General features: G+C 53.1%; 2 protein-coding genes across 4 annotated transcripts; both read left to right on the forward strand.

Moving 5' to 3' along the window:
* The first annotated feature begins 27 nt into the window (after window positions 1-27).
* Window positions 28-3,810, forward strand: SLC32A1 (solute carrier family 32 member 1). The gene is made up of 2 exons (XM_039728236.1): window positions 28-853; window positions 1,658-3,810. Exons 1-2 carry the CDS (start codon window positions 482-484, stop codon window positions 2,843-2,845), a joined length of 1,560 nt encoding a protein of 519 aa, XP_039584170.1. The 5' UTR covers window positions 28-481; the 3' UTR covers window positions 2,846-3,810.
* A 9,300-nt stretch (window positions 3,811-13,110) lies between these two features.
* SGK2 (serum/glucocorticoid regulated kinase 2) lies at window positions 13,111-26,769 on the forward strand. Of its 3 annotated transcripts, none has more exons than XM_039728198.1 (14): window positions 13,112-14,740; window positions 18,280-18,349; window positions 19,534-19,591; window positions 20,036-20,085; window positions 20,645-20,702; window positions 21,288-21,371; window positions 21,677-21,808; window positions 22,662-22,774; window positions 23,254-23,290; window positions 23,838-23,924; window positions 25,187-25,282; window positions 25,691-25,846; window positions 26,209-26,298; window positions 26,506-26,769. In XM_039728198.1, the coding sequence occupies exons 1-14, from the start codon at window positions 14,647-14,649 to the stop codon at window positions 26,659-26,661; spliced, it is 1,281 nt and encodes a 426-aa protein (XP_039584132.1). In that variant the 5' UTR covers window positions 13,112-14,646; the 3' UTR covers window positions 26,662-26,769. The 3 variants fall into 3 exon arrangements, with proteins under 3 accessions (XP_039584133.1, XP_039584132.1, XP_039584134.1); XM_039728200.1 differs by lacking the exon at window positions 13,112-14,740 and adding an exon at window positions 14,775-15,626; XM_039728199.1 differs by lacking the exon at window positions 25,691-25,846 and having other exon boundaries at window positions 13,111-14,740.
* Window positions 26,770-27,341: the final 572 nt, after the last annotated feature.

Below are 27,341 nucleotides of genomic sequence, written 5' to 3' on the forward strand. Positions count from 1 at the left end.
GGGTGGGGCGGGGGGAGTGCGGGGGGCTGGGCTTGGCCGGGGAGGCTGGTACCTCCCCCAGAAATGCAGCAATTCTCTCCCCTCTCCTCTTCTCTCCGCGAGGTGGGCGCACTGCGATGGAGACGCGGCGCGCTCTGCCAGGGGCTTGCTCTGCCCGTCTGGTGACATCCGCCGGCTGCTGACAGCCCCCATCCCGCCCGACTCGCCCCCCGATCCCGCCGCGGGGCTCGGCGGAGCAGCGCGGAGCGGGCGGCGGGGCGTGCGGGCCCGCTCCTCCCGCAGCGGTGTCATGCCCCTGGGCACCCCGGCCGGGAGCCGCCCGCACTGCGCCGGGACACGGAGGTAGCGGCTCGGAGCAGCTCCCCGCAGCCGCCCCTCGCCGGGCGACCAAGTCCCGTCCGCCGCCCCGCCGTCCGCCCGCCCCGTCGGGTCTCCGCATCCCCGAGGGTCCGCGAGCAGCGGAGTCACCAGAGCCGCCGCCATGGCCACCCTCCTCCGCAGCAAGCTCTCCAACGTGGCCACCTCGGTGTCGCACAAGTCCCAGGCGAAGATGAGCGGCATGTTCGCCAGGATGGGCTTCCAGGCGGCCACCGACGAGGAGGCGGTGGGCTTCGCCCACTGCGACGACCTGGACATGGAGCATCGGCAAGGGCTGCAGATGGACATCCTCAAGTCCGAGGGCAGCGAGGAGGGCGGGGAGCCGCCCCTGGAGGGGGACATCCACTACCAGCGGGACGGCACAGGGCCCCTGCCGCCCTCCGCCTCCAAGGAGGCCTGCTCCGAGCTCTCCGGGCAGGGCAAGCCCAAGATCACGGCATGGGAGGCGGGATGGAACGTCACCAACGCCATCCAGGTACGGCCGCCGGCACCGGGCAGCGCTCCCTGATCGCGGCCCTGTTACGTGCTCTGCATCTTGGCCAGAAGCCGTGGGCTCATTGCAAACCGGCTTCGAGGAAAAGGGGGAAAGGGGAAAAAAAGGGGGAAATCCAGAAATAAAAACAGGTGAAAGATAGAGGAGAATAACAGAATGGGAGGAAGGAATTAAAAGGAAAAACAGATTTTAAAAAAAGGGAACTAAAACCCTTTAGCCCGGCTTTCTGCTTTGCCCCTCCCAACCCACCCCCGAACCAGGCACAGCGCCAGGGAGGGGCCCAGGCCCCAGCCCAGTCCCGCTGCAGATTCTGACCCCATCAGGCTGCCCCAGCAGGGGTCACCGGCAAGAAGGAGCAGGAGGCCCGGGGGTGACTGGGCTGGTGGTGGGGCTGCACGGGAGTGGGCCCAGTTGGGCACCACAGAATATGCCCAGCTATGGAGGTCTTGGTGCACTGAGAGGGGCTGGGGACAGCGAGGGTAGAGACTGGAGCAAAGCCCGGGCACCCAAACCTTGCTCGCCTGTTGTGGGTGCTCGGGGGCGCGATGACGCGGGCGTGACTGCGCGGGGGTGACAGTGGGGGTGGCACGTCACAGGGACACGGGTGCGTCACCGCGCGTGGCCGCGGCTGCGTGGCGTGACTGTGTGACCGCCTGCGTGGGTGCCGTGGTGCGTGGGCAGACAGGGAGCACACACGTGACCGCCGTGGTGCGGCTGCGCGTGCTCGGCGTGGGCCCGGGCCCCTCAGAGATCCAGCAACATGGTTTCCATTTTGTCTCTTTCTAGGGGATGTTTGTTCTGGGCCTGCCCTATGCCATCCTTCACGGTGGATACCTAGGACTCTTTTTAATAATTTTTGCTGCAGTGGTTTGCTGCTACACTGGGAAAATCCTTATTGCCTGTCTTTATGAAGAGAATGAGGATGGGGAGATAGTCAGGGTGAGAGACTCCTACGTGGACATCGCGAACGCGTGCTGCGCGCCCCGCTTCCCCACCCTCGGGGGCAGAATTGTGAACGTGGCTCAGATCATTGAACTGGTCATGACCTGCATCCTCTATGTGGTTGTCAGTGGGAACCTGATGTACAACAGCTTCCCCAACCTGCCTGTCTCCCAGAAGTCGTGGTCCATCATTGCCACGGCAGTGCTCCTGCCTTGTGCGTTCTTGAAGAACCTCAAGGCAGTCTCCAAGTTCAGCTTGCTCTGCACATTAGCCCACTTTGTCATCAACATCCTGGTGATCGCCTACTGCCTCTCCAGGGCACGCGACTGGGCCTGGGACAAAGTCAAGTTTTACATTGATGTCAAGAAGTTTCCCATTTCCATTGGCATCATTGTCTTCAGCTACACCTCCCAGATCTTTCTGCCTTCCTTGGAGGGGAACATGCAGAACCCCAAGGAGTTTCATTGCATGATGAACTGGACTCACATCGCAGCTTGCATCCTTAAGGGACTCTTTGCCTTGGTCGCCTACCTGACCTGGGCTGATGAGACCAAGGAGGTCATTACAGACAACTTGCCATCCACCATTAGGGCAGTAGTCAACATTTTCTTGGTGGCCAAAGCCTTGCTCTCGTACCCCTTGCCGTTCTTTGCAGCTGTAGAAGTCCTGGAGAGGTCCCTTTTCCAAGATGGAAACAGGGCTTTCTTCCCCAACTGCTATGGGGGTGACGGGCGGCTCAAATCCTGGGGACTCACCCTCAGATGCGCCCTGGTAGTTTTCACCCTGCTCATGGCTATTTATGTCCCCCATTTCGCCCTCTTGATGGGTCTTACTGGGAGCCTCACAGGCGCAGGGCTCTGTTTCCTGCTCCCCAGTCTCTTCCACCTCAAACTCTTGTGGAGGAAGCTCTTGTGGCATCATGTCTTCTTCGATGTTGCTATTTTCGTTATAGGTGGTATCTGCAGCATCTCTGGGTTCATCCACTCTTTAGAAGGCCTCATAGAGGCTTTCAGAACCAATGCTGAAGACTAAGGAGGGGCCAGAGTCGGGTGCAGGAAGAGAATCACATCGAACATCCGCATAGCCAAATAATTCTGCATCCCTTTAATGGAAAGAGTCATTATTTTCGTTACGTGCATCCAACAAATTCTATGTCATAGAATCTGCAAACTAAGAAAAATAAGAAGAGATGAAAGTGCTCGCCCTGATGTCTTTTTAAATAAGCTCAGATTTAAATATATTTTTTTGTTCTTTAGATTTTTTGGAAGGAAATTATCTGGTGCCCCACCCCTATCTCCTCACTCGTTGCCTGAAGCTTGGCCCCCCACAAACGGCCTGTTGGGAAACAGTGGCAGTTTTCAACACTCCTCACAGATATGCAATTCAGTGTTTCAGGAGCTGAAACACAGGCGCCGATCCCACGGGATTGGGAAGCAAACCCGCCGCAGGGACCTTTGTTTGAACACTTTGAGAGATGGATGTAGACGAGACCCCGATTGTACGACCAGCCCAACAAGCCCAAGCAGCGTCTGACGACCGGTGATGCCGCTTACCTGCAATGTTTACACCGTAGTCACATAGATGTCAGGACTGCTCGATTCTTCCATCCGAATCCACACCGAGGAACGGCGCTTCCCATCAAACACAAATGTGTTGCCTCTGGTTGAAATCGCAGCCCTGGAGTCCACTTCTCGGTGACTTATGTTTTGTTTTGTTTTAACAATTGTTATTTTTAAATTATTAAAAGCTAAAAATAATAATAATAATAATAATAATAATATATGGTTGGATTTGATGTCGTTCAGGATTACAGGAACAAAACTACGACACAATTCATTCTGTGCAATCTACCAGATCCGTGGAGCTGTTTCCAATGTACGTGTGGTGTCATTGTGGTAAATAAGATGAAAAATGTATATCAGAAAAAAAAAAATCTATCTTTAACATATAATGTGGTACATAAATATATGGAACAATAAAGAGAAAACATAGATGATGAGGCTGGCCTGGTTCGTGGGGGGCTTGGAGGAGCAGGGCAGGGACAGAGGGAGGTTCATCCTCCCCGTGTCGGGGCTACAACACATCCTCAGGCTAAGGAGAGGCAGCGATGATTTTCCAAAGGTGGCATTCAGCTGTTTGCAAGACGTAGGAGACATTTTTGGGGAAGAGGCTGTCTTCCAGCTGGGGGTGGCAGGGCTGCTTCCACCCCCTCCTCGCAGTTTTGCTTTCCCCCGTAGTGCTCAGACTCCAGGGATGGGAGTTTGCAGATGCACCCCTAGGTTTTATTTCTCTTCTTGTTAAAGAGGGGGGGAAAAAATCCTCTCACAAACAAACAAAGGGGGAGAAATAAACGAAATAAAAGGCTGGGTGTACCCCTGGCTTGATCCAAACTCACCAAACCCTGCCCACGGGTGTGGAGCGTCGGGCTGATCCCCGCTGCGGGCAAAGCCGCCACCGCGGGGGAGGTCAGCCCCACACTCCAATCCCGTGACCGAAAACACCATGATTTACACCATTTTAAAAGCCACGACAACTCAGTGTCCATCCGCTGCCGCTACACAGCGAGGATGAGGATGGGGGGACGCACCGGCAGCGCTCCCGCAGCACAGGCACAGCTGGGGTTCCCGTGGGAATCCTATTATTGCCCCCAAAACACGTCGAGCTCCGGTAGGGCCGGGATGTCCTCCCATCTCCCCCGCCGGTCCGGTCCGGTCCGGGGTTAGCGGGCAGCTCCGCAATGCGGTACCGGGGGCGGGACGGGGGTGTTGGCACAAGCTGGGAAAGGGGATGCGGGCGGGCGAGAGGGATGTCCCTGCCCGGGGAAAAACGCATTTCGGGCGATTTTCTGGGCAGCTTCCGAAAGAAAAGAGCAGGGGAGCTGTGGGGTCTGTGCCGAGTGGGGACAGGGTGGTGTGGCGCCGGGCGTGGGTGAGAGTGGGGGGCATCGTGGTGAGGCTCCTGCCCCCGTATTAGCCACATTTCCCTCCCTGCCGGCGCCCTTGCCTGGGATATCCAGCAGCGTCCTACCCCATTCTCAAACTCATCCCCATCATCTTCATGCTCACCCCTGCCTCCATCCTCACCACTTTCATCCTCATCACCCCTGCTCCCACCCCGGTGCAGGTGACCCGTGATTGCCGCCCTGCCGCAGGCACGGACAGCCCGATCCGCGCCCCCGCGCCGTGCGCTCCCCGCCCGCAGCCCGCCCGGAGCCGCCACGGCGGCCGAGCGCCCTCGCCCGGAGCACGGCATCCATCCCAGCCGGAGACGGGATGTGCCCTGCCAGGAGCCACGGCATCCATCCCAGCCGGGAGACGGGATGTGCCCTGCCAGGAGCCACTGCATCCATCCCAGCCGGGAGACGGGATGTGCCCTGCCAGGAGCCACTGCATCCATCCCAGCCGGGAGACGGGATGTGCCCTGCCAGGAGCCACTGCATCCATCCCAGCCGGGAGACGGGATGTGCCCTGCCAGGAGCCACTGCATCCATCCCAGCCGGGAGACGGGATGTGCCCTGCCAGGAGCCACTGCATCCATCCCAGCCGGGAGACGGGATGTGCCCTGCCAGGAGCCACTGCATCCATCCCAGCCGGGAGACGGGATGTGCCCTGCCAGGAGCCACTGCATCCATCCCAGCCGGGAGACGGGATGTGCCCTGCCAGGAGCCACTGCATCCATCCCAGCCGGGAGACGGGATGTGCCCTGCCAGGAGCCACTGCATCCATCCCAGCCGGGAGACGGGATGTGCCCTGCCAGGAGCCACTGCATCCATCCCAGCCGGGAGACGGGATGTGCCCTGCCAGGAGCCACTGCATCCATCCCAGCCGGGAGACGGGATGTGCCCTGCCAGGAGCCACTGCATCCATCCCAGCCGGGAGACGGGATGTGCCCTGCCAGGAGCCACTGCATCCATCCCAGCCGGGAGACGGGATGTGCCCTGCCAGGAGCCACTGCATCCATCCCAGCCGGGAGACGGGATGTGCCCTGCCAGGAGCCACTGCATCCATCCCAGCCGGGAGACGGGATGTGCCCTGCCAGGAGCCACTGCATCCATCCCAGCCGGGAGACGGGATGTGCCCTGCCAGGAGCCACTGCATCCATCCCAGCCGGGAGACGGGATGTGCCCTGCCAGGAGCCACTGCATCCATCCCAGCCGGGAGACGGGATGTGCCCTGCCAGGAGCCACTGCATCCATCCCAGCCGGGAGACGGGATGTGCCCTGCCAGGAGCCACTGCATCCATCCCAGCCGGGAGACGGGATGTGCCCTGCCAGGAGCCACTGCATCCATCCCAGCCGGGAGACGGGATGTGCCCTGCCAGGAGCCACTGCATCCATCCCAGCCGGGAGACGGGATGTGCCCTGCCAGGAGCCACTGCATACATCCCAGCCGGGAGACGGGATGTGCCCTGCCAGGGGCCACCTCATCCATCCCAGCCGAGAGACGGGATGTGCCCTGCCAGGAGCACCGCATCCATCCCAGCCGGGAGACGGGATGTGCCCTGCCAGGGGCCACTGCATCCATCCCAGCCGGGAGACGGGATGGGCCCGGCCCGGAGCCACCGCATGCACCCGTCCGAGATGAGGGGAGCCAGCCCGGACAGGGGGCTTCTCTTCAGGGGGGCTCGCTGCTCTTTCTTCTGCCCTGAGCGCTCTGTTCCAGCTCTGCTTTCTCCCCAGGGCAATGATAAAGGGCCAGAGCGGGAGGAGATCCAGCCCGTCCCCCTGCCCTGAGATAACCCCCTCGGATCCCGGAATAAGTGGAGAGCTGAGGTTGCCTGGCAGGTTAATACAGTGCTCTGCACATCTGGTTTGTACACGGGGCTTTCAGGGTGTTTCTGTCTCTGTGTTCCCCACCAGGGGAGCAAAGGGATTCATGCCATGCCATGCCATGCCATGCAGCAGCGTGGCAGCTGGCTCTCCTCTCCTGCCGGCAGCTGCTTGAGCCTGGACACAGGATGCTCACAGACTAACGAGTCCTGGTCCTTGTGCTTTACAGGGGCCAAAAGTTCTCTGGTTCAGAGTACGTGATGGTGGAAACCATTTTACGAAGCTTTAATTTTGCAGAGGTTTTAAAGCTAATTCAGCACTTTCCCGCCCTTCCCCTTGTGAGCAGAAGTGGCCCCTGCTGTACGTGGGGCTGTAAGATTTGTGCCCTTTTTGTGACAGTGAGGGCAAGGGTCAGGGATCCTCACTCCTATCTCCTAGGGCGAAGAACAGGGAAGCTGAACCAGAGGGTTCCCTCAGCCCCCGCCAGGACACCTCAAATCCCTGAGCTCCCCAAGCTGCTCTTGCAGGGAGATGCCCCGGCTGGAGGGGCTCGGTGCCCCGCTGCCGCCGGGCAGCAGCGGCGGTGCGGCTCCCGGGGGTCACAGGGCACCTCGGCGTCTGCCCCGCTGCACTTTTCAGCTGTGGCGAGGCCAGCGATTTCCCAGCGAGCCCCAAAGGGCTTTGTCTCGCTGTCAGCTCTGCTCGGCGCTTCCCTCCGCGCTCCTGCCGGGAGCCGGCGCTCCTGGTGGCTGCGCTTGGGAACGAGCGGGCGATAAGCAGAGGCTGTGTCCTCTAAACTTGTCCGTGGCTGGAGCGGACGTGGCTGCTGGTGCGACACTTGTGCCTTGGGCTGGGAGCACGGGCAGCCCCTCCAGCCCGTCGCACAGGCATTTTGATGCTGTGGTGCCTGTGGCAGCCTTTGTGTGCCCAATGCTGCTGGACATGTGCAACCCCGACAGCAAGGGACGCAGCAGAGTGAGGAAAATAATCCCAAAATAGCAGCAGGTTTAACTTGAACAAAGCAGAAATCTTCTGTAAACCCAGTGCGATGTCAGAGTCTGATCTGTGCCCCAAATGTTTTTTGTCTGTGCTTTGTAGCTTCTGGTCATATGCTGCAACAATCCTCTAAACCTTCTCACTCTGAAAACCAGACAAACAAAGGCCCTCTCTGCACTACCAGGGAACGGATTTATTTCTCTCTGTGTCTTTATAGTTCCTCAGACACAATGGGGACCTCTATTTGGGCTCGTTTCCTGAGACATGAGGGTAATACCAAATCTTTGCTGAGTGACACATCCACACAGTTGTTCCTCCCAAAGGGACCATCGGTGGGAGCTGGGGTGAGGTGAGGGCTGAGCCCACTCCTCCCTGTGTGCAGAGGGCAGGTATGGCTCTGCCTCCTCCCCACACATGGAGCCAGAAACCTTGCCTGTGGTGGCAGCTGGATATCTCGACCTCATGCACTTTGGATACTCCATATCACATATTCCAGGCTATTTCAGAAAATGCTTATTTTGATGGTGGCATCAATGTTCTCCATCAACTGATTTTGTACATTTTTTGAGTTTGTGTTTCAGGTGAGGAGCTGGAGGATCCACCAGTGACTCCACCAACACAATCTCCTGTCAGGCTCTTGTTTGGGCCCCACACAGGGATGTGTGACCCCTGGTGCTGCGCTCCTGCAGGGGGGAAGCAAGAGGAATGGAGCAAACTGGGGAGAGCGTGGAGGGCAGTAGATTTTGGCTCTAAGAGTGCTCCTCTGGGCTCAGTTCTGATGTGCCCATGGGTCCTCCTTGGATTCTCAGGTGGTTCTTCCTCTCTATGAGTGGCCTGGGATCCACAGAGCAGGTGACACACAGGGGGCAGAAGGGAGGTTGTAGGACTGTCACACCTGCACAGATCAGGCATGTAAAAGTCTCTGGATTTCTTGCCCCTCAGTGCTGCCAGAGGGCAAGGCTCCCTCTCACCCAGCTCCTTGCTGTCTGCCAAGGTCTGTGGGTTGCTGGGGGATTGGCAACAGGTCCTGTCCACAGCCAGGAGGTCTTGCTGGAGTTTGGGAAGTGACCCATGCCTCATTACCTCTGCTGGGACCCAGCATGTGACCCAGCACAGCCTCCGGCAAACAGAGCACTTTGTTCTGACCCTTTGCACTTCCCTGCCAGCGAGCTGCCCTCTAATCCCCCCAAGGAGGGATTTTCCTCTCCCACCCCAGCTCCCTGTGCCTTGGTCCCCTCAGAGAGCGGTCCAGGGTAATAATTTACTGCCTGCCACAAGCCACTCCTTCGGACTTTTCCTTCGACCTTCAGACTGCATTGCCAAAATAAAAACAACGGGAGGGAGAGAGGCACAAGCTGCTTCCCACGGCGAGAGTGTGGCAGTGCCCGCCAGCCCTGCTGCCGGATCCCAGGAGCCCTGTCTGCAGGTAATGCCCCTTTGCTTTCTCTGGGAAGATTGAGACTTTCCCTTCTTTTAATGACTTCCTGAAGCCCTTCAGGAGCAGCAGAGGGTTTTGTGAAGGACTCGTTCCTTGCTGCAGGAACCTGGCTGGCCTGTGGAAGAGCTGCTCCCCAGGGCCAGCAGCTGGAAGTGGAGTGGGGTTGAGTCCCAGCAGTGGGGTTGTTTCCCAGATGTGGAGAAGTCCAGAGAGGAGATGAGCAGCCTCCTTGCTGCCCCCAAAACGAGCTGGGAAAATTTCTGGCATTAGCACTGCCTCCCCCAGGAAACTTCCATCAAAGGAACTTCCATCACTCTGCTTATCCCTGCAGCCCCACATCAGCTCAGCTGGGTGGGCTCCTGTGCACAGCACCCATGGCGCTCCTGCTCTGGGTACTTTCAGGAGCTGGCAGATCAGCAGAGACCAGCTGTGTGTCCCCATGGTCCTGGGCCACCTGCACATGGAAAGGAGCCTTGGGCTCCACTGGGATTTGCAGGCAGCACCAGAAGGGTGAAGTTTACACCAGAATTTTCAGGTTGTGTTGGCTCCTGTGTCTCCTGGGCTCTGAGAATCTCTGAGGCTGGGCCTGGTGAAGCTCAGGGGTGTCCAGCAGCCTTCTAACAGAGCATTCCCAAACCCCTCTCTGGCAGGACAGGGAGGGCTGTTCCTGCTCAGTTCCAGAGCAGGGGAACAGAGCTGAGCTTGGCAGATTTTAGGACAGCTCTGCTACTCTTGCACAAGGGCTCACAGGTCTTTGCAGTGCCTTGAGCCCAGCTTGGACTGGGCTGCTCACTGGGGACAGTAGGTAGAACTCTGCTGGAGACAATCTCTGTGCCAGCTCCAGTTCTTCCCAGCATTTGCAAGTGGATGAAAAGGGTTGAAAACATGGATCCCACGCAGTGGAGCTGGAGCTGGCAGCTCTCAGGGGAGGCATTCCCAGGGACACTGCACCACAGCTGCTCCTGGTGGAGGCAGGGCTGTGCCAGCAGCCAGGGGCCTGGCTTTGGGCAGGGCAGCTCTCAGAGCCACTTCTGAGCTGCTGAGCCCTGCTCAGCCCAGCCAGGAACCTGCCTCTCTGCCCGTGTCCCCACCAGGCTGAGCTCATCTGGGGCTTGAGCTCGGGGTGGTGGCCCTGTGTCACACTGACCTGTGCTACAGGGGAAAAGAGAGATTCACCCCAAAAAACAGGGTTTGGGATTTGTGGTTTTTTGGGTTTGTGGTTGTTTGTTGTAGTTTTCTTTTGGTTTTTATTTTTTTGGGGTTTTTTTTGGTTTTTTTTTTTTGTTTTTTTTTGGTTTTTTTTTTTTTTTTGGGGGGGTTTTTTTGGGTTTTTTTTTTGTTTTTTTTTATTAAGGCTCTCAAGCACAGGCTGTAATGTGTCCTGAAGTGCTGCTGGGAAGGAGAAGAGGGGACAGCAAGCAGCAAGGACAGTTGAGCCTTTTGCAAGGACAAGGTTGGGCAGGAAGGGTCACTTACAGTCAGACTGCTTCCAATGGTGTGTTATTTATTCACTGAGAGTGTGCCTACACTTGAAAAGCACTTGGGAGCAAAAAAAGTCCCAGCCACCTAATTTTAATGACAATAATAACCTCAGGAATTGATTCTGCAGAAAAAGGAAAGTCTTTACCAGATTTCAGTAAGATTCTGCCACACTCATATTTACATTAACAGAGACACAAAAAGTGGCAAAAATTGTTCAAACCCGCCTTAGCTGTCCTTTGGAATAAAAACTTGATACCCAGTGGCCTCTGCTTATCTCCTTTTTTCAAAACATGGAAAATATCCCAGCACTTATGTGAGATTCCTTGGCAAAATCAAAGGCAAAGCCTCAGGCAGAGTCCTGCTTTTTGAAGCTGAAAGAAAAATGTTGAGGGGAAAAAAAAGGAAATCATTTAAAGAGCTGCAATGGTCACCAATAATCTATTTATTCTTTCATGAATCTTCCTAAAAAGAACAAATAGCCTCTGAGCTTTTAAAGAATATCCTATCCTATCCTATCCTATCCTATCCTATCCTATCCTATCCTAATCTTAGCTCTTACCCAGCAGAGATAACTGAGTAGCCAAATATTTTAGGTCGCCTTCTATCCTATCCTATCCTATCCTATCCTATCCTATCCTATCCTATCCTATCCTATCCTATCCTATCCTATCCTGAGCTTTTAAAGAATATCCTATCCTATCCTATCCTATCCTATCCTATCCTATCCTATCCTATCCTATCCTATCCTATCCTATCCTATCCTATCCTATCCTATCCTATCCTAATCTTAGCTCTTACCCAGCAGAGATAACTGAGTAGCCAAATATTTTAGGTCGCCTTCCACTGCAGATCCATGGTCTCTTGCTTTGTGCTTTCTAGAGAAGTATTTGTTTTTAGCCTTATCTGGACTTTCCCTGCAATTCCAGTTGCTCAGGACTGTGTGGTTCCACTTCAGTGACACTTTTATGATTATGGTTATGGATATTGCTAGACAGGGAGATTAGGAATATCTTCCCCTGTAAAATAGCATATGAAATGTTGTAAGAGAGAGAGAGAGAGTACTTCTCTGTGTGTAGAGACAATGGGCTGGACCTGTTGTCCCCACTGGATGTGTCCTGTGCTGGTGAAGCTGCAAACATGGCTTTGCTGGGATGGTCCTTCCTGGAGGGATCCAACTCAGCCACAGAAGGACCAAGCAGCCCTTGACCCCTTATAGGGCTTGGGGAGGAGAAAGGAAGGTTCCCTCCCTCGGGAGGAAAGAAGATGTTTCCCAGAACAGGCAGTGTCTGGAGGCTCTGAGCTGTGCAAGTCCAGCTGAAAAAATCCCTCTCAGTGGCCAGAGTTTGTTCCCCACGGTCTGGCCAGGTCCAGGCAGGAGGTGTGCACAGAAGGGGTTAAATTGCCTGAGATCTGCTCCTCACCTTTGAACTCAGGTCCAGCCGGAGGCTGTCCTGGCACAGATGTGTTCTCTGGAGGGCAGGGAAACAGAAGAGCAGCAATGCTGGCAAAACCCAGCCCTGACATCAGCAGCTGCCCAGCTCCACCAGAATTGTTTAATTTTGTCCAGGAGTGTGTGAGTTCTGGGCAGGGGAATGGGCCAAGGTCAGTGCTGCTGTAAGGGGCCATGGTCACCCTGCTGGCACCTGCAGGGACACGTGCCTGTGTGATGTGTGTGCCCTAAGTGCTCCCACACTCAGAAATCTCTTCAGGGTGGCACTGATGTGTCCTGCCATGGGCACGGGCCATGATGGGTGAGGGACAAGAGCTGCCAGGGGGGGACTGGCTGTGGGCACACAGGACAGGGCAAGGGCAAAGCCTCACCTCTTACACATGGGGAGGGCAGGAGGCCCTGCTCATACCTGCCTGTCCCATTCCTGTCATCACAGTGACAACTGCTCACCCTGGTCCCCTCTCCAGGGAGAGTCACAGGGCTCCCCACAGCCCTTTGCAGCTGCCCCAGGTGTCTGATGTTGAATTTCCAGCGAGGACCTGCCCTGCACTGGGGATTCACTGGCGGGCCATGTGTCCCTGTGCTTCCAGGGAATGTTTGCTCCTGTGCCAGGAGCCACCAGTGTCAGGGCAGTCACCCTGGGTACAGGTGGAGTGAACTGGTTTCAGCTCCTCAAAAGCCTCTATACTCCATATCCTTTTCTGACAGCAGAAATACATGATTTTACCAGGTTTTGGGTAAATTTCATCTGTGTTACAAGAGCCAAACCTCTCAGCTCTCTTCCATTCCCTCTGTCTGCCAGTCCCAAAGTGCTTTGTCACTGGGGTGATGGCAGAGCCCCCCAGTGATCTCCATCTCCACCAGACTGGGTGGGTGCTGCCCAGATGAGGTCAGGAGCTGTCCCAGTGTCCCAGAGCAGTGGCTGGCTGGCAGCAGCCAGTGCTGCACCCAAGGACTTGTCTCTGCTCTCACTCCTGTGCCCTTCACCTTTGCAGACAGAGGAACATCTGCGTGCTCTGCTTCCCGAGGACGCCCGGAGCCAGCAGCTGAATTCCTGCCCCAGCTGCAAGGAGAGGAGATTATTTTGGCTGGCTTATGTTCTTATGGCCTGGATGGAGCCCTCTTCCACTGCCCTGGGCAAGACAAAAGGTAATGCTGCTGGGTGGCACGGTGCCACTGAGCCCTGGGCATGGTGAGGGCCTGGAGAAGGCTTCCCCGTGGTCTCCCACAAGTGCTGGGCTGCAGAGCCCTCCTGGTGGGCTCCAGCCAGGCTCAGCCTGCCCAGCAAGGGCTGCAGGGAGCCTGGTTCCCATGGGACACTCACAGAGGTGGCAGCTTTGCCTTGCACATCTGGCCCTGTGTGACACCCAGCACTGGAGGGTCAGTGATCCTCACCGAGGGGGTGAGGTGGACAAAACTGACCCAACACCACTTTGTCCATCACTAGCTGTCATCAGATTAGATGTTTTATGCATTTGAGCTGTTAAATTTTTCCCTACAGGATCCTCCTGCTTTGTCTTCTTTAGATAGAAAGTGGATTTTTAATTAAAGGTTACTTTTTAAATGGAAATTAAAATCAAGTAGATTTTGTTGATAACACTGAAATTTTCATTAAAGAAACAAAAGCAGGAGGCACTGACTAGAAAATGTAAGTTAACTCATGAAATTATTCTGAAATTTGACCATTTCAGTGCAAGTGGAGGCAAAGCTGGAGAAAAGAAAAACAAGGGATGTTCTTAAAAGATATCAATGCTGATAGCTTGAGAATATTTGCTGAGCAAAAAATCAGGTTTTGACCTGAAAGAAGGTAATATTTCCAGGAAAATGATGCTCCCCTCCCTTATTACACATGGCACCAAACACATCAGATGTTCCTGATGATCTCCCCCTGGTAGCTGCAGTCTGGGTGAGGGGCCCATCCCACAGTGGCCTGCCCTTCTGCTTCCCACAGGGAATGCTGCCACAGTCTGGCTTTCACCTCCTTGCACCCACCACTGAAATTGCTCCAGAAGCTGCTTTCCTGCTGCTGCAGCTGCATGCAGGGAGATTTTAATAGGAAACTACAATGGAAGCAAAAAGGGACTGTTTTATATTTAATGAAGAGAGAGAAGACATCAGCCCTTCTCCCAGGTCTCCTTTTGCTCAGAGCTCAGTCTCTGGTCTCTCAAATCTCCAGGCTCCCCATGAGTTTATGTTTGCAGTTAGTAGTGCTGCAAAGCACCAGCCTGGCTGCAGCCCTCCAGGGTCCCCAGGCCATTGTAAAAAGCAGTTTCTTCAGGGTTTGACCTGAACCAAATGCCAGTTTTGACCTTCCTCCAAACCACTGGACAGAGGAAGAATTTCCAGCTGACTTGTAAAAAATTATTCAGAACACCTGAGCTGCCTGCCGGGCTGTAATTTGCTTCTACACACCACCTGCATCTCTTCCTCCCCACCCAAAACTCTCCCTCCCACCTAAATTCTCACTCCTTGCATACAGCTAGCAGGTGTTTCTTCATCTTTTGCAGCTGGTCAGCTTTTCCTGCTCTTTTTAAAGTGCTGCAGTGAGGCACTAGCAGTGGCATTATCACTCTGAGGAGTTGGGGGTGGTTGTGTTTAAGGGTAACTGCTGTAGGAAACAAAGCTCTTCCCCTCTGGGTTTTAGGAGGGAGCTTTGGGCTCCTGGCCTGACAGGGCAGGCAGAGAGGGCTGGTGCAGGGATGGGGAGTGTGGGGAATGAGAGGTCTCTGTGCTCAGTGGTTGTGGATTGCTTCCCATGCTCCAGGCCTCAGCCTCTGGGGGATGTGCTCCCAGGTATGTTTGATGACTTGTTTTCATTGAATTATTTTTCTGCAAAGTGCTTCAAGCCTTAGCCACCTGCTGTTTTCTTTAAGTTCTGCATGTAGCTTTTCTCTAAAATTTTGAGGGTTTGAGCCAGGGCTGCTTGGCTGTACTCCTGCTCTGTTTTGCAGTGTCCCTGGGGTATAGGGAACAGGATCTGCAGGAGAAAATTGGACAAGCCAAGAGGTCTCCAGAGACTGTCTAAGAAAGCTTTCCGAAATGCAGAAGTTCTTCAAAGTCTTCCCTAACCTCTTCCTGGACTTGCTGTAGTGTCTCAATGGGGATGAAAGTGGAGTTCAGTACTAGCTTGCAGCTATCTCAGATCTGTAGCAGGGGAAAACTCGAGCCTTTTTTTCTCTCCTCAGTAGAAGCACGTGTTTGCAGGAATCCTCCTTCCCACCTCCCTCCCTCCCTGCTCCTCTCTGAGCTGAAACTGGGGCATCTCCCCCTGAAGCTGAGAGCAGCCCCTCTGCTGGGTGAAACCTGTGGGCTGCTTTTGATGTCCTTTCCTCACCCCTGCCCCTCCAAACTCTGAGCTTCCTCCACCACATCACCTGCTGTCCCAGCTCTCCAGGCTGGCAGGCAGCCCTTCCCAGAGCAGGAGGGGACGAGGGACTGGCTCGGAGGGGTTTGCAATGTAGGTTAGGCAGGGAAGGCTGCCGAGAGCGGTGACATCAGGGAGGAGGTGGGAGCAGCCCGCAGATGACGAGTCTGTGAGGTTGTGTCTCCGTGCGAGGTACGCCTTGCATTAGTAATGTGTTTGTAGCAAATAACGCTGGGCTGGCATGGGAATGTGGGTCACCACTGCCAGAACCGTGCGAGGAACAGGGAGCTGCTCGTGCTGTGCTGGGAAGCAAACGTATGTTACTGAGGGGTGTGTGGTGGGGGGAGATTTAGCTGCAGGAACTGCTCCAACTTGGACGTAGCACCTTTCTGCTGTGTGAGCGGGTGCTTCCTGCCCGGGGGTGCCTGTGGCTGGGAGTTGGGGTGAAATGGTGTTTGAGGAGGGGGGAGTGGGGTGCAGGGGTCTGTGTTCGTGCTGTGTGATATTCCTGTGATATTGGGACACTCCTGGACTTGCTTGCCAATGCTCTCTGTGGCCCTGGCCGTGCCTGGAGCATCCGAGCAGGCACGAGGAGGGATGCAGCCAGGCATGGATAACCAAGGATTCCAACGTATCTTCGTGACCTATTTCTGGTTCTGTTGTTCAGTGTGTGTGCTCAGGAAATCTTTCTGCTTTAGGGGGGTAGGGTTTGTTAGTGATAAGGAAAAGCCTGCTTGACTGCTTGTGAGATTTAAACCACAAACTAACCTGGTTTGGAAGGTGGATTTGGGCTGGGGAAGGTGGCTCTGAACCTGAATAGGAAGTGTTGGGGTGGGGATATACACATCCTACGAATGGGTATGGTACTTCAGTGCCAGAGAATTTGACCTCAGAGCAAGTCCCTTTAATGAAAAAGCTGTGTTGGAAAAGGCTGCCCTTGGTCAGCAGGGACTTGTTGAGTGGCTTCACTTCCAGCAAAGAGGCACTGGAGCAGAACAGGGCTGGTAGAGGGAGGCATGAATGGGCTGCCAGGCTGGAAGGAGCTCCTGCCTAGCTGCAAGTTGCTGAAACAGGCTTGTCCAAGCCCCTTGGAGTGAGTCAGGAACTTGTCCCACATCCTGTAAATACCTCCAAGACACATGGATGTGTTTCCATGGCTTGCCCATGTGCTCTCCAAGATGCCCAAGCTGTGATATCTCCATCTGTGCCTGAGTCATTATTTCCCCAGAGTCTGGGACCAGAACAGTGGCAGCAAGGTGGCCCTGAGGCCAAACCCAAGCTTGTGGGGCATCAGATTTGGAGGAAATGGGCTGTACCACCTGATGGAGCCGCAGGCAGCGAGCAGGAGTGAGGTGTTAGGTTGGGTTGCTCCGGCCAGAGGCTCCTGAGCAGGGGTGGGAACCTTCACTCCTCTCCCTACTGCTGCCATGTGCAGCTTGGGGCATGCCCACACCCACCTGTGTGCCCTGTGGCAGCCTCCTCCCAGGTCTGAATCATTCAGGGAGTGTTGTCTGCTCAGAGACAGCAGCAGTGGTGTCCCTCTGCCGTGGCCATGAATCTGCCCAGCCTGTCCAGCAGCCTGTGAGGCAGACACAGCCCTGAGGCAGGTGTTGGGTGACCTTCAGCAGGCCTGGGAGAGCCAGGCTGTCAGGGAAAGGACTATGCCCGGAGGGAGGAGATGGGGCTTGATCTGTCTGGGTGCTGCCTGCATGCTGTCCCTGCTGGTGGCTGCCAGCTGGGACAGGATCTTGGACTTGCAGGGCAAAGTATGGACAAGGTCAGGGGCTCAGACCAGCCTGATGTTGTAAGTTCTCTCTCTGCATGGTTTGTGGGCTTTGCTTTAAATTCCCTTTGCTTTTCTTATCCATTCAGAAACTCTAACCTCACAGCTTAGTTTTTTGGCTGCTCATCAGAGCTGCCCCCAAATCCCAGATCTGCTGGTGGGGCCAGCTCAGGGCCTCTCAGGAGTTCCAGGACTCCCTGCCTGGCAGATCCAAAGATCCATGCAGGAAGGGCTCTGTTATGGGCTTGTTTGCCTCAAAACTCCTTGTCCTACAAAACCCTTGCCCAGGGAGATGGGCTCTGGCAGTTGGTGCTGCACATTCCGTGGTCTGTAGAAGAGCTATTCCAGGATGACAGCTTGCTTGTGTCTACAAAGCCCCTTCTTTTTAGATGGAAAAGGAAAGACAAATTTCTGTGAATGTTTTGATTCTGGCTTTCCCTTCAGTGGCAGAACTGAGGAGTAAAACTGAGTCTTGAAATAATTTTGCTATCTACTCCTAAGCAAAACAAGGAATTCCTCTGTACAGCTGCACTCCTTGGGCTTCCCTCTGGCTCAGCCTGTGCAGCAGGGAGCAGGCTCAGGGCTTCCTCTCTGTGAAGGGAGAGGTGATGATGATGATGAGTGGTGGCAACAGCCTGCACAGCTGAGCAGCAGAGATGCTCCATGGTGGGAATCCCAGCTTCTGGCACTGGCTATGTGTCCTTGGGCAAGTCACTGCTGTGATGTGTGTGTGCTGGCTTACCTCCTGCAGGGCCTGAAAGGTTTCATTCACGTCCCTAATTACTCGCAGAGCCCTGAATGGAAGGGACAGGGGATGTGCCAAGTGTGTGACGTATCCCAGTACAACCTCATCCTTGTAAGCACTCTCCTTGTCCCCACTGGGGACACAGGGGTGGCTCAGAAAGGCTTGACAGTGGTGCTTTACCCTGAGTCCCCTTGGCCACCAGAGAGCCACTGTTTTGTGGCACTCATCCCTGTCCTGTGAGCTATTGAGGGCTCCTGGTGAGGCTGGGAGGGAAGATGTCCTGGTTCCTATAATTTCCTGGTTATTTTGGTATGTGAGTGGAAGGGGGAGGAGGGCGGCTGTGGAGAGAAGAGCAAGGTCAGTGAAGAACAAATGTGCCTCTGTGCACTTGTGATCACGCTGCCAGTTAATCGGCTTCGGTGCTCCAACTTTGCTCACAGAACTCATCAAGCACGGCCGGGAGAGGATAGAACAAACCATCAAGGCCTCTGGCTCCAGGCTCTGCTCATAGTGAGTATGAACCCCTCCCAGTGGGATGGGAGCCCTTTAACAGCTCGGCTGATAACCCCCGTGCTGGCTGGGTGGTGGATGGAGCTGGCTGGCACCGGGCAGATGTGGGCAGTCCCTGACACAGCTGCCAGCAACCGCTGCTGCCCGGCAGCTCCTGCCATGCCCAGCCTGGCTGTGCAGGAGGGGTTTCTTTGGGATGGCTGGGGGTCTGTGCCTGGTGGTGTGTGGGGGCAGAGAGTGGCAGCACCCACAGGTGAGATGTGGGGAGGCTGGTAGAGTCTTTGGGCCCCCTTTTTGGGAGGAGTGGGGCAGAGGGTGGCTGTGGGGATGAGAACCTTCAGAGCCTGAATGTAGTGTGGTGGGGCTGAGGGGGGTCTAAGCTCTCTGGGGCAGGGGAGAAGGGAGCAGAGTTGTTTTGTTCATGTTATCCTCTTAATTCTGGTTTTTGCAAAGAGCATAGTTGTACCCTTAAAACCAAAGGGGGGAATCCCTGAGGCAAGGCTCCCCCATCCCCAGTGATGCTCAGGCAGGATGGATCTGAACCAATGAGTGTTCAAGTCTGGCTTCTCCAGCCCCAGCAAAAGCTGCACCAGGCAGACAAGGGATCTTTAATGCCTCTGCTCACCAAGCCTGCCCTGGCTGCCATGGCAGCTCCTCTTCCTTGCAATGTCAACATCCCTGGGCTGCCCTGGTCTGACCTGGCCTGGGGAGTGGCCTCTGGCTGCTGCCAGCCCCATGGAGTGTGGTGCCTGGACCTAGCTGGACTCTCCTGGCTGCCCTCTGGGGATACTCACTGGGCTGCAGCATCCCTGTGTACTGGGGAGGGGGCTGCATCTCTGCCAGGAGAGCTGTGACTTCACCTGGCCTGGTGCTGTGCTGCTGCTGGTCCTCATGTGCTTGTGCAGCTTCTGTTATTGTGAGTCAGAGGCCAATATTAGATAAGCTTGTGCAGCCAGGAGCCGTGCTCTCCTACTCTCCTGACAGCACACAGCATTCCCTGCCTCCCCAGAGTGCAGGTATCCCATCCTTTGGGGGCAGCAGTGCTGGGGAGCTCAGCTGAGCCCTCCTATGATGGAAGGGGTGCACACACTGGGGCTTGCACTACTCCCCAGCAAGTTAATGGTGTGAAGCTGTTTCTCTCTCAGATTTTGTACTCAACACTGACTTCCTCTTCTTTTTCCAAGTGCTGAGCGAGTTGTTTTTTTAATGGATCGTTCCCGGAGCCCAGACAAAAGCACCCAGGTGAGATCATGGCTCTGATCAAGCAAATCCTCACCTTTGGGACAAAGGGAGCTGGTACCTTTAGATGAGAAACAAGAAGAGATCCTGTGTTAGCCAGCTGGGAGTCTTGCTGCTGCCCTGTCCTGGGGGTGATGCTGGGTGGGGAAAACCAGCAGGGAGGCCCTTTTGGACAAGGCGTGATGTCCCCAGAGTCTGGGGACAGTAAGGTTCCTAGGGAACAGGAACAGCGCGTGTGTGTATGTATCCCCTTGTCTTTGGGAAGAGGGAGGCTGCAGCTTTATGGTGCTGGATGTGCACAAGGCCACCTAAAGAGACCTTAAATGTTTGCTGAAGTATCCACTGGGTGTTTATCAATGGCTCTGTGTGAGGGTTGCTGTGTTGAGGAAGGGAAAACCCAACCTGCAGCATAGTCCTTGTGACTAAAATTCTTGTTACCTTCTCTAGGCTTCAACTCCAACCGAAAACATCAACCTCGGACCTTCTGCTAACCCCAAGTAAGCTCCCTGCAAAGCCAGGTAGGGAGTGGAGTGTGAAGAGACTTGGTAGGGGGATGCAGACGGTCCCTGTGTGTCACAGGGTGGTGTCTGCAGGAATCTGGGCAATTACATTTCTTTAACATCATATGTGCCACCAATGCACCAGCTTCCAAGACTAAGCTGGAGCTGGTACTCACTATAATCATCCTTTCCTGGCCACATCTGTAGCCCCTTGTCCCTTTTCTTTTGAGAGGTAGTAAGGGAAGGTCTTCCTTGTCACTGCGGGCTTCCTGCCTATCTTTCTCTAGGAACAGGGATAAACTGTATTCCCTGTGAGGGCATCACTCAGTCCTTGCAGGAGCTGTCACAGCTGCTGCCTTCAGCCCCTGCCCTGCAGGGTGCACTGACACACACAGTGTGAATCCTGAGCTGCCTGGGACGAGGGTCACCCACCAGCGCCCTTTAATCCCTTCCACAAACACTCGTTTTTCCAAGCAGGAACTCTGCTTTGATGGTGGTGTTACTGTTGCGTGTTTCTCTCCCAGAAACATTAACTTGTTTCATTCTTGCCCAACAGTGCCAAGCCAACAGACTTTGACTTCCTGAAGGTTATTGGCAAAGGAAGCTTTGGCAAAGTAAGTGAGCTTGCGCAGGTGGGCTGTAGCTGTTTGGAGGCAGCTTAGCAGGAAAATGTGTTGCTGAAGGAGTTTCTGGCTGTGTCCTTTGCTTGCACCTCTCCTGAGGTGTTTGGCCTGACTGGGACTGAGATTAAAAAAAACCCGAGACACTGTTATTAATAGTCCATTCTAACTTTAAGGTACTTCAACCTCTCCAAGGACTGAAGCGTGAGGAATTTTATGCCCAGGGTGGTGGTGGTAAAGAGCACTGCTTGATTCAAAATAAGTTTCAAACTTGTTTAGCAAAAGATCTCCAGAGAAACCTGGAGACAGGCAGGATTCACTGTAAATGGGACTGGCCCCAAATGCCCCAAAACTATCTCCTATTGGATGTCTACAGGATATATGTAGAGATATTGAGTGCTTTTCTTCTGGCAATGAAAAGTGCTGGGAATTGAGAGGGCTGTATCTTGGTCTTTAAAACCCTGTAGCTGGCCGTCTGAAGGAGTTTTCTGTGTATAATCACTCACAAGAGTGTTGAGCTAATGAGGACACACTGACCAAGGTGAGACAGACAGCTGTGACCAGCACCTTCTGTTGCAGGTTCTCCTGGCCAAACGCAAGTGTGACGGGACTTTCTATGCAGTGAAAGTCTTGCACAAGAAAACCATCCTAAAGAAAAAGGAGGTATGTCTGCTCTCCTGGGCTGTTCTGGAAATTGTGGTTGGTGTATGGGCTCTCTGGGTAATGTAATTGGGGTACCTGGCATTCAGGCAGGCAGTTCACATGTTAAACATGGATTTGTTGTGCCATGAGAACAAAGAACAGAGATTAATTAGGTCAGATAGGAGGGAGTGGTTCTCTTTTTGGGGCTGGAAATGACCCTCGAGGGCTCCCAGCTTCCACCTGCTTTGAAAACAGCAGTGAGCCCTTAGGGCAGGCTGGGCTGGATCCTTGCCTGAAACCTGAATGCTTTGTCTGCTTTTTGATAGCAAAACCACATCATGGCAGAACGCAACGTGCTCCTGAAAAATGTCAAGCACCCCTTCCTTGTGGGACTCCACTACTCCTTCCAGACCTCAGAGAAGCTTTACTTTGTGCTTGACTATGTAAATGGAGGAGAGGTGAGTGCACTTCCAGGCTTTGTTTTAATCCTTTTTTGTCCTCCACAAGCATGCTGCCTTATTTAAAATTATTTCTTGTCAGAAGATAATGATGTTGAGGGATAATGTTGTTTTGACTGCTGGCAAGGAGCTGCCAGGAATACCTGGCAGGATACCTCACCTGTAAATTGAGTCAGGATCTTGCTGGCTATGACCTGAGTCAGATGATTTCCAAAGTAAAGATTCTGAGAAAAGCAGTATTGGGGCATTTTAAAATTCTGTGGAGAATGTGGGAAATACTGGCATTGGTGAGGTTCAGGGAAAGCTCCTTGTGGGCCAGCTCTGGATCCATGTCTACTGCTTAGAGGTGATGTCATTGCAACTTTCTAGACTTTTTTTGTCCTGTAGAAGCGTACTTTTCTCAGCTGTCTTTCTGTGCTATCTGAAACTAGCTGGGAGACATTGTTAAGGTGGCGATCTGGCCCAAACTGGGTTCATGCTCTGGGTTCATGCTGGGGATGTTTGCATGTTCAGCTCTCTGCACATATCACTTCTCATGACCATACTACCACTGTAATCAGCCTGTGGGTTGTAGTAAGCTAGGAGCTTAACCAGGTCAGCAGATGATGGGTGGGAGGTGGGAGGTGAGAATTCTCCCCAATTAATTTTTGTGAATTATTTTTGTGACAAGAAATTAAACATTTTTTAGAAAGATGTTTGGATTGCTTAAATTCACTTGGCTTGGGCTTTTTCCACGCTATTAATGTGCTACCTGCTGCAAATCACTTTTCGCTTATGTAGCTGGCTTTCAGCCTTGCTCCAGATTAGCCTTCATTTATTTGGAGACATGATCAACCCTCTCACCTTCCCGTAGCTCTTCTTCCACTTGCAAAGGGAGCGCTGTTTCCGTGAGCCCCGGGCCCGTTTCTACGCTGCAGAAGTGGCCAGTGCCATTGGGTACCTGCATTCCCTAAACATCATCTACAGGTAAGGCAGGGGCACCAAGCCTGCCCAGGCAGGGGCTGCAGTGTTGGGAGGGAAAGGGATTCTCTGGGGAAGTGAAATGCAGGACTGGAGTAGCTGAAGAATTAGCTACCCTAGACAAGGCTGTGCTGCTGGCACTTCACCCTGCAAGACCTGATGGGTAATAAACCATTCTTTCCCCTTCCCAGAATCAGTCTGAGGGTATTAAGTTAAAAGACATAAAATAAACCTGGCTCAATAAGTAAGAAATCATCTCTCAGTAACAATTTATGCATGGAAAAGCAGGCTAACACCTGATCCTGTGTGAAAAGAGCCTATTTATGTTTGCATGTATTTGTACTGATGGGAGTCTGCAATTTGGGAAGATCTTGGTGATCTGCATTGGGAGGCATTGTTAGCTCTTGTTCTTAACTGAAGCAGTTTCAGATCCATGTTTTCTAAATATCTGGCCAAATGTGCTTAAACAGCACTTTGTCTTGCAGGGACTTAAAGCCTGAGAACATCCTCCTGGACTGCCAGGTATATTCACAGCTTGGGCTGTCTTCCTGCTGGCTTTAAAAACATCAGGACCACAAGCAGAGGGCAGTGGCTTTGCAAGCTGGACTATAGCTGATGGCATGGCATGGATTTTTGTCTGTCTGCCCCACTGCACTGCTGTGCAGATCCTGGAGGCATCAGTGGGCTTGCCCTCTGAAGAACTGCATGGTTTTGGGGCTCATTCCCAGAAGCTGGGACCTGACCTGTGGGTGGGGGTGAAGAGCAGTTCACTGCTTCAGCTCTGGTGGTGACTGTTACATAAACTGGGATAAAGCAGCAGAAAATCACAGCAGTGCTGGAGCTCTTCATGGCTATCTAGCTGTAGAAAAAGAAAAAATAACTTGAGACTGTATATTTTTTCTACAAGCTCTAATACCTGTACTATAGGATGATCATAATGGGAGGGAGGTGAGGAAGATGAGCAGTGGGAACCAACCCCCACATGAGATGCAATGCATAGGCAAATACTTGGAAATCCTGTCTCCTCTCCACAAAGCGTGGGACAAGCTAAAGTTTCTCTTTTCTTTAGGGACACATAGTATTGACAGACTTTGGACTCTGCAAAGAAGGAATGGAGCAAGAGGAGACAACTTCTACCTTTTGTGGCACTCCTGAGGTACTGCATGTGCTGGGGCTTTGCTGAGACCTGGGGGCTGGAAACCTTCAGGCACTTGGTGCTCTTGCTCTTGGGCTTATGTGACACCTCAAAAAATTATGGGCTCTCTGAGGTTGTCAGCCTGAAGCTGGAGTTCAGATAAGGCCTTCCCTACCCAGCAGACAGCTACCTGTCACAACACAGCAATTTTGGAGTATGAACGAGCTATTGGGGCAGGAGTTCCTGCACTTGGAAATGGCCAAGCTTGTGAAAATAGCTGGGGAGGTGGAGAAAACCTTGTCCTTGGGAGCAGGATGTTTACCTGCTCTGGGACCCCAGCAGTGCAGAACAAGGAGCCTGCTGGTACTGGCATGCACAGGACCTTGCTGTGCTCTCCTGTGTGTCCTTGGTGCACGCTGGAACTGCACAATGCCCTGTGCAGAGGAGGGGACCAGGCTCCCCCTTGGAATGCAAACACTGCTCAGAGGGGAGGAAATGCCTTTCCTCCAGTGCACTCCAACTGGTTTTCGCGAAAACCTATTTTGTCTGACTTCTTGGAGGCTTTTTTGCCTGCTTCTTACTGAGCCTGGGGATTTTGGTAGCACTTCAGCCTAGGTAATGTACCTGTCCTGCTGCTTTCCCCAGGCAGCTTGGCAAAGGGTCTGTAAGCATGACACCTTTCAGCATTCAAACTCAACAGAAGTGGGCAAAAATTTCTCCCCTTTTTCAGTGTGGCTTCAGTTATGCAATAGCACAGCATGAACCAAGCAGGAATGTTTGAGCTTTGTTTTCTAGTTTTGGTGTGTGTTAGTGTTTTCCTGTTCTAGACAGAGCCGGATAGTACACAGAGGTAATTCTGTGGGAAACTGTTCTGCAGACTGCTCAGTTTCTTGCCTGCTGCGCCTCGATGGTGGCGCTTGGTAGTTTTGCTGCTTTGGACAGACTTACTGGGGCTGAAAACTGCAGCTTTTTAAAAAATACAGGAGTTTTTTAGGGTGTGATGTCTCATAGTGGGACAGGATTGCTGGCTGAATTGTGGCAGGTACACAAATGGAGAAGTCCTCTCAAGGAAAAGAATGTCCTGTAGCCTGCAAGAACACTTTGAGGGCTTTGGAAGGTGTCTCTCAACCCCATTGCTCCAAAGCAGGTGGAGAATTTATTAGATAATACAAGGAAAAGCATCTGTTTATTCTTAATGCATTCTCTCAACTTGAGCTGCAGCCAGGTTTGGGCAAAGCCCTTCCTTTATAATTTGACTCCAATATTTCCTTCTGACTTCCCAGTATCTGGCTCCTGAGGTGCTGAAGAAGCAGCCCTATGACAGGACAGTGGACTGGTGGTGCCTAGGAGCTGTCCTCTATGAAATGCTCTTTGGACTGGTAAGTTTGGAAATGGGCTGGTTCACTTTACATAGCGGAATTTGATTTGCAAAAGCTGTGGTGTGAGGTTGGTCCTCGTGTTCACGAGGTACTTGCTGGTGCCTAGGAGCTGTCCTCTATGAAATGCTCTTTGGACTGGTAAGTTTGGAAATGGGCTGGTTCACTTTACATAGTGGAATTTGATTTGCAAAAGCTGTGGTGTGAGCTTGGTCTGGTGTTCATGAGGTACTTGATAGACAACTAAATCCTGAATTAATGATCTGGTCCAGTCCTACCACTGCCCTTTTGAGCAGAGGTGTGGCAGGTTTCCCTCATCTAGCCACTGCAGGGCTCATTTTGACCTGCAGTGTGTGGCTCCTTCTGGTAGCTCGTGTTTTACCTGGCTGCTTCTCCTCTCTTTCAAATTAGCCTCCTTTTTACAGCAAGGATGTGTCTCAGATGTATGACAACATTCTGCACAAGCCACTGCAGATCCAAGGAACCAAGACTGTGGCAGCTTGTGACATCCTTCAAGGACTTCTTCACAAGGACCAGAAGAGGAGGCTGGGTGCCAAAACAGACTTTGTAGGTGGCCTTCACTATGAGCAGGAGGGAGATGGATGGGGAAATTTTTATTCTGAGCATTTCTTTCATAACAGCTCTGCCTTGGAAAAACACTCCCACACAGTCTGTCCCTTCAGCCTCCTACAAGGGACACATGGGGTTGACTGGGATTTCCAAAGGGAGAGGGGAGTGGCCAGCTAAGGACACCAGTGCGTGATGGGTCATTTCCCTTCGGGGGATTCCTGAACCAGGACCCTCCTGCATTAAGGATTTGTGGATTTGAGTATGAGAGAACTTCCAATCAACCACTTAAAGCTGTGAGATCAGGTGCTGGAAAATGAGTGTGGCAGAAAATTGATTTTTCTTTCCTGCTTTCTGTACAGCTTGAGATAAAGAGCCACGTATTCTTCAGCCCAATAAACTGGGATGATTTATATCACAAGAGGATTACCCCACCATTCAACCCCAATGTGGTAAGTGGATAATTCTGCCTGTTTTACAGGCAGGATCCTCTCCAAATATCTCCTGCTGATGCTGAGGGTTCCACGGTGTGGGTTGGGACCTGCAGATGCAGTAGTGACGGCTCTTTTGGAAGAGCAGCTGTGTTGGGCTGTGTGAACACAAGGGTCTGGTTTGGGTCTGCTCCCTCGATGATTGTGTGTCTCTGCTCCTTGGCTTAGGCTGGTCCAGCTGATCTGCGACACTTTGATCCCGAGTTCACCCAGGAAGCCATCTCTGCCTCCATCACCCGCACGCCTGACCTCGCAGCCAGCAGCTCCAGTGCCTCAGACGCATTTTTAGGATTTTCATATGCACCAACTGAAGAGGACATTTAAGTTTTACAGAGGCTTGGTCAAGCCATATTTTAAATGAATGGGGTTTATAGGTTTTTTGGGTTTTTTGGGTTTGGTATTTTTTTTCCCTTTTGAGAGGTTTGGTACTGTCCTTTGTTGGTCAAGCCATATTTTAAATGAATGGGGTTTATAGGTTTTTTGGGTTTTTTGGTTTTGGTATTTTTTTTTCCCTTTTGAGAGGCTTGGTACTGTCCTTTACTCATGGTTTAAGGAAATTGGCACTAACACACTAACTGGCTGGGATGGAACAGAGCTCTTAATTTTTGCTGTTTGGTGGATTTGCTCCCTAAATGTTCTCCTCCCAGGGAAAGTGGGACACTGACTATGGTTTTCCCAGAGTGTCTTGTTCTCCTTGGCAGAGTTGTATTCACTCTGTGACTAAATTTATGGTTGAGGTATCTATCATAATTCACATCAACAGCCATGTCCCTGTAACTGGACACATTTATTTTACTTTTTTTTTTTTTTGTGGACCTATGCTCAGCTGTGTCCAATGTCCTTCTCAAAGCCCTCAACAGAAAAGGAAACTCTTCACACCACCATGAACAGTGACTTCCTTCCTTTACATGAACTTTGTCACTCAAGCTGCTCATCCTGGGCTGAGTGAAAAACTGCTCATCACTTATTGCTGCAAAGGCAGCTGCAGATCTGTAAGTCCTGAA

This window comes from Passer montanus, unplaced genomic scaffold (assembly GCF_014805655.1).
Source record: "Passer montanus isolate IOZ18808 unplaced genomic scaffold, ASM1480565v1 scaffold64, whole genome shotgun sequence".
Lineage (NCBI taxonomy): Eukaryota > Metazoa > Chordata > Aves > Passeriformes > Passeridae > Passer > Passer montanus.

Coding starts and splice junctions, on each gene's coding strand:
- SLC32A1 (XM_039728236.1), top strand. CDS start 482: ATGGCCACCCTCCTCCGCAGCAAGCTCTCCAACGTGGCCACCTCGGTG. Junction 854..1,657: donor ACGTCACCAACGCCATCCAG/GTACGGCCGCCG, acceptor GTCTCTTTCTAG/GGGATGTTTGTTCTGGGCCT.
- SGK2 (XM_039728198.1), top strand. CDS start 14,647: ATGGGGAGTGTGGGGAATGAGAGGTCTCTGTGCTCAGTGGTTGTGGAT. Junction 19,592..20,035: donor GCCCAGACAAAAGCACCCAG/GTGAGATCATGG, acceptor TACCTTCTCTAG/GCTTCAACTCCAACCGAAAA. Junction 20,086..20,644: donor GGACCTTCTGCTAACCCCAA/GTAAGCTCCCTG, acceptor CTTGCCCAACAG/TGCCAAGCCAACAGACTTTG.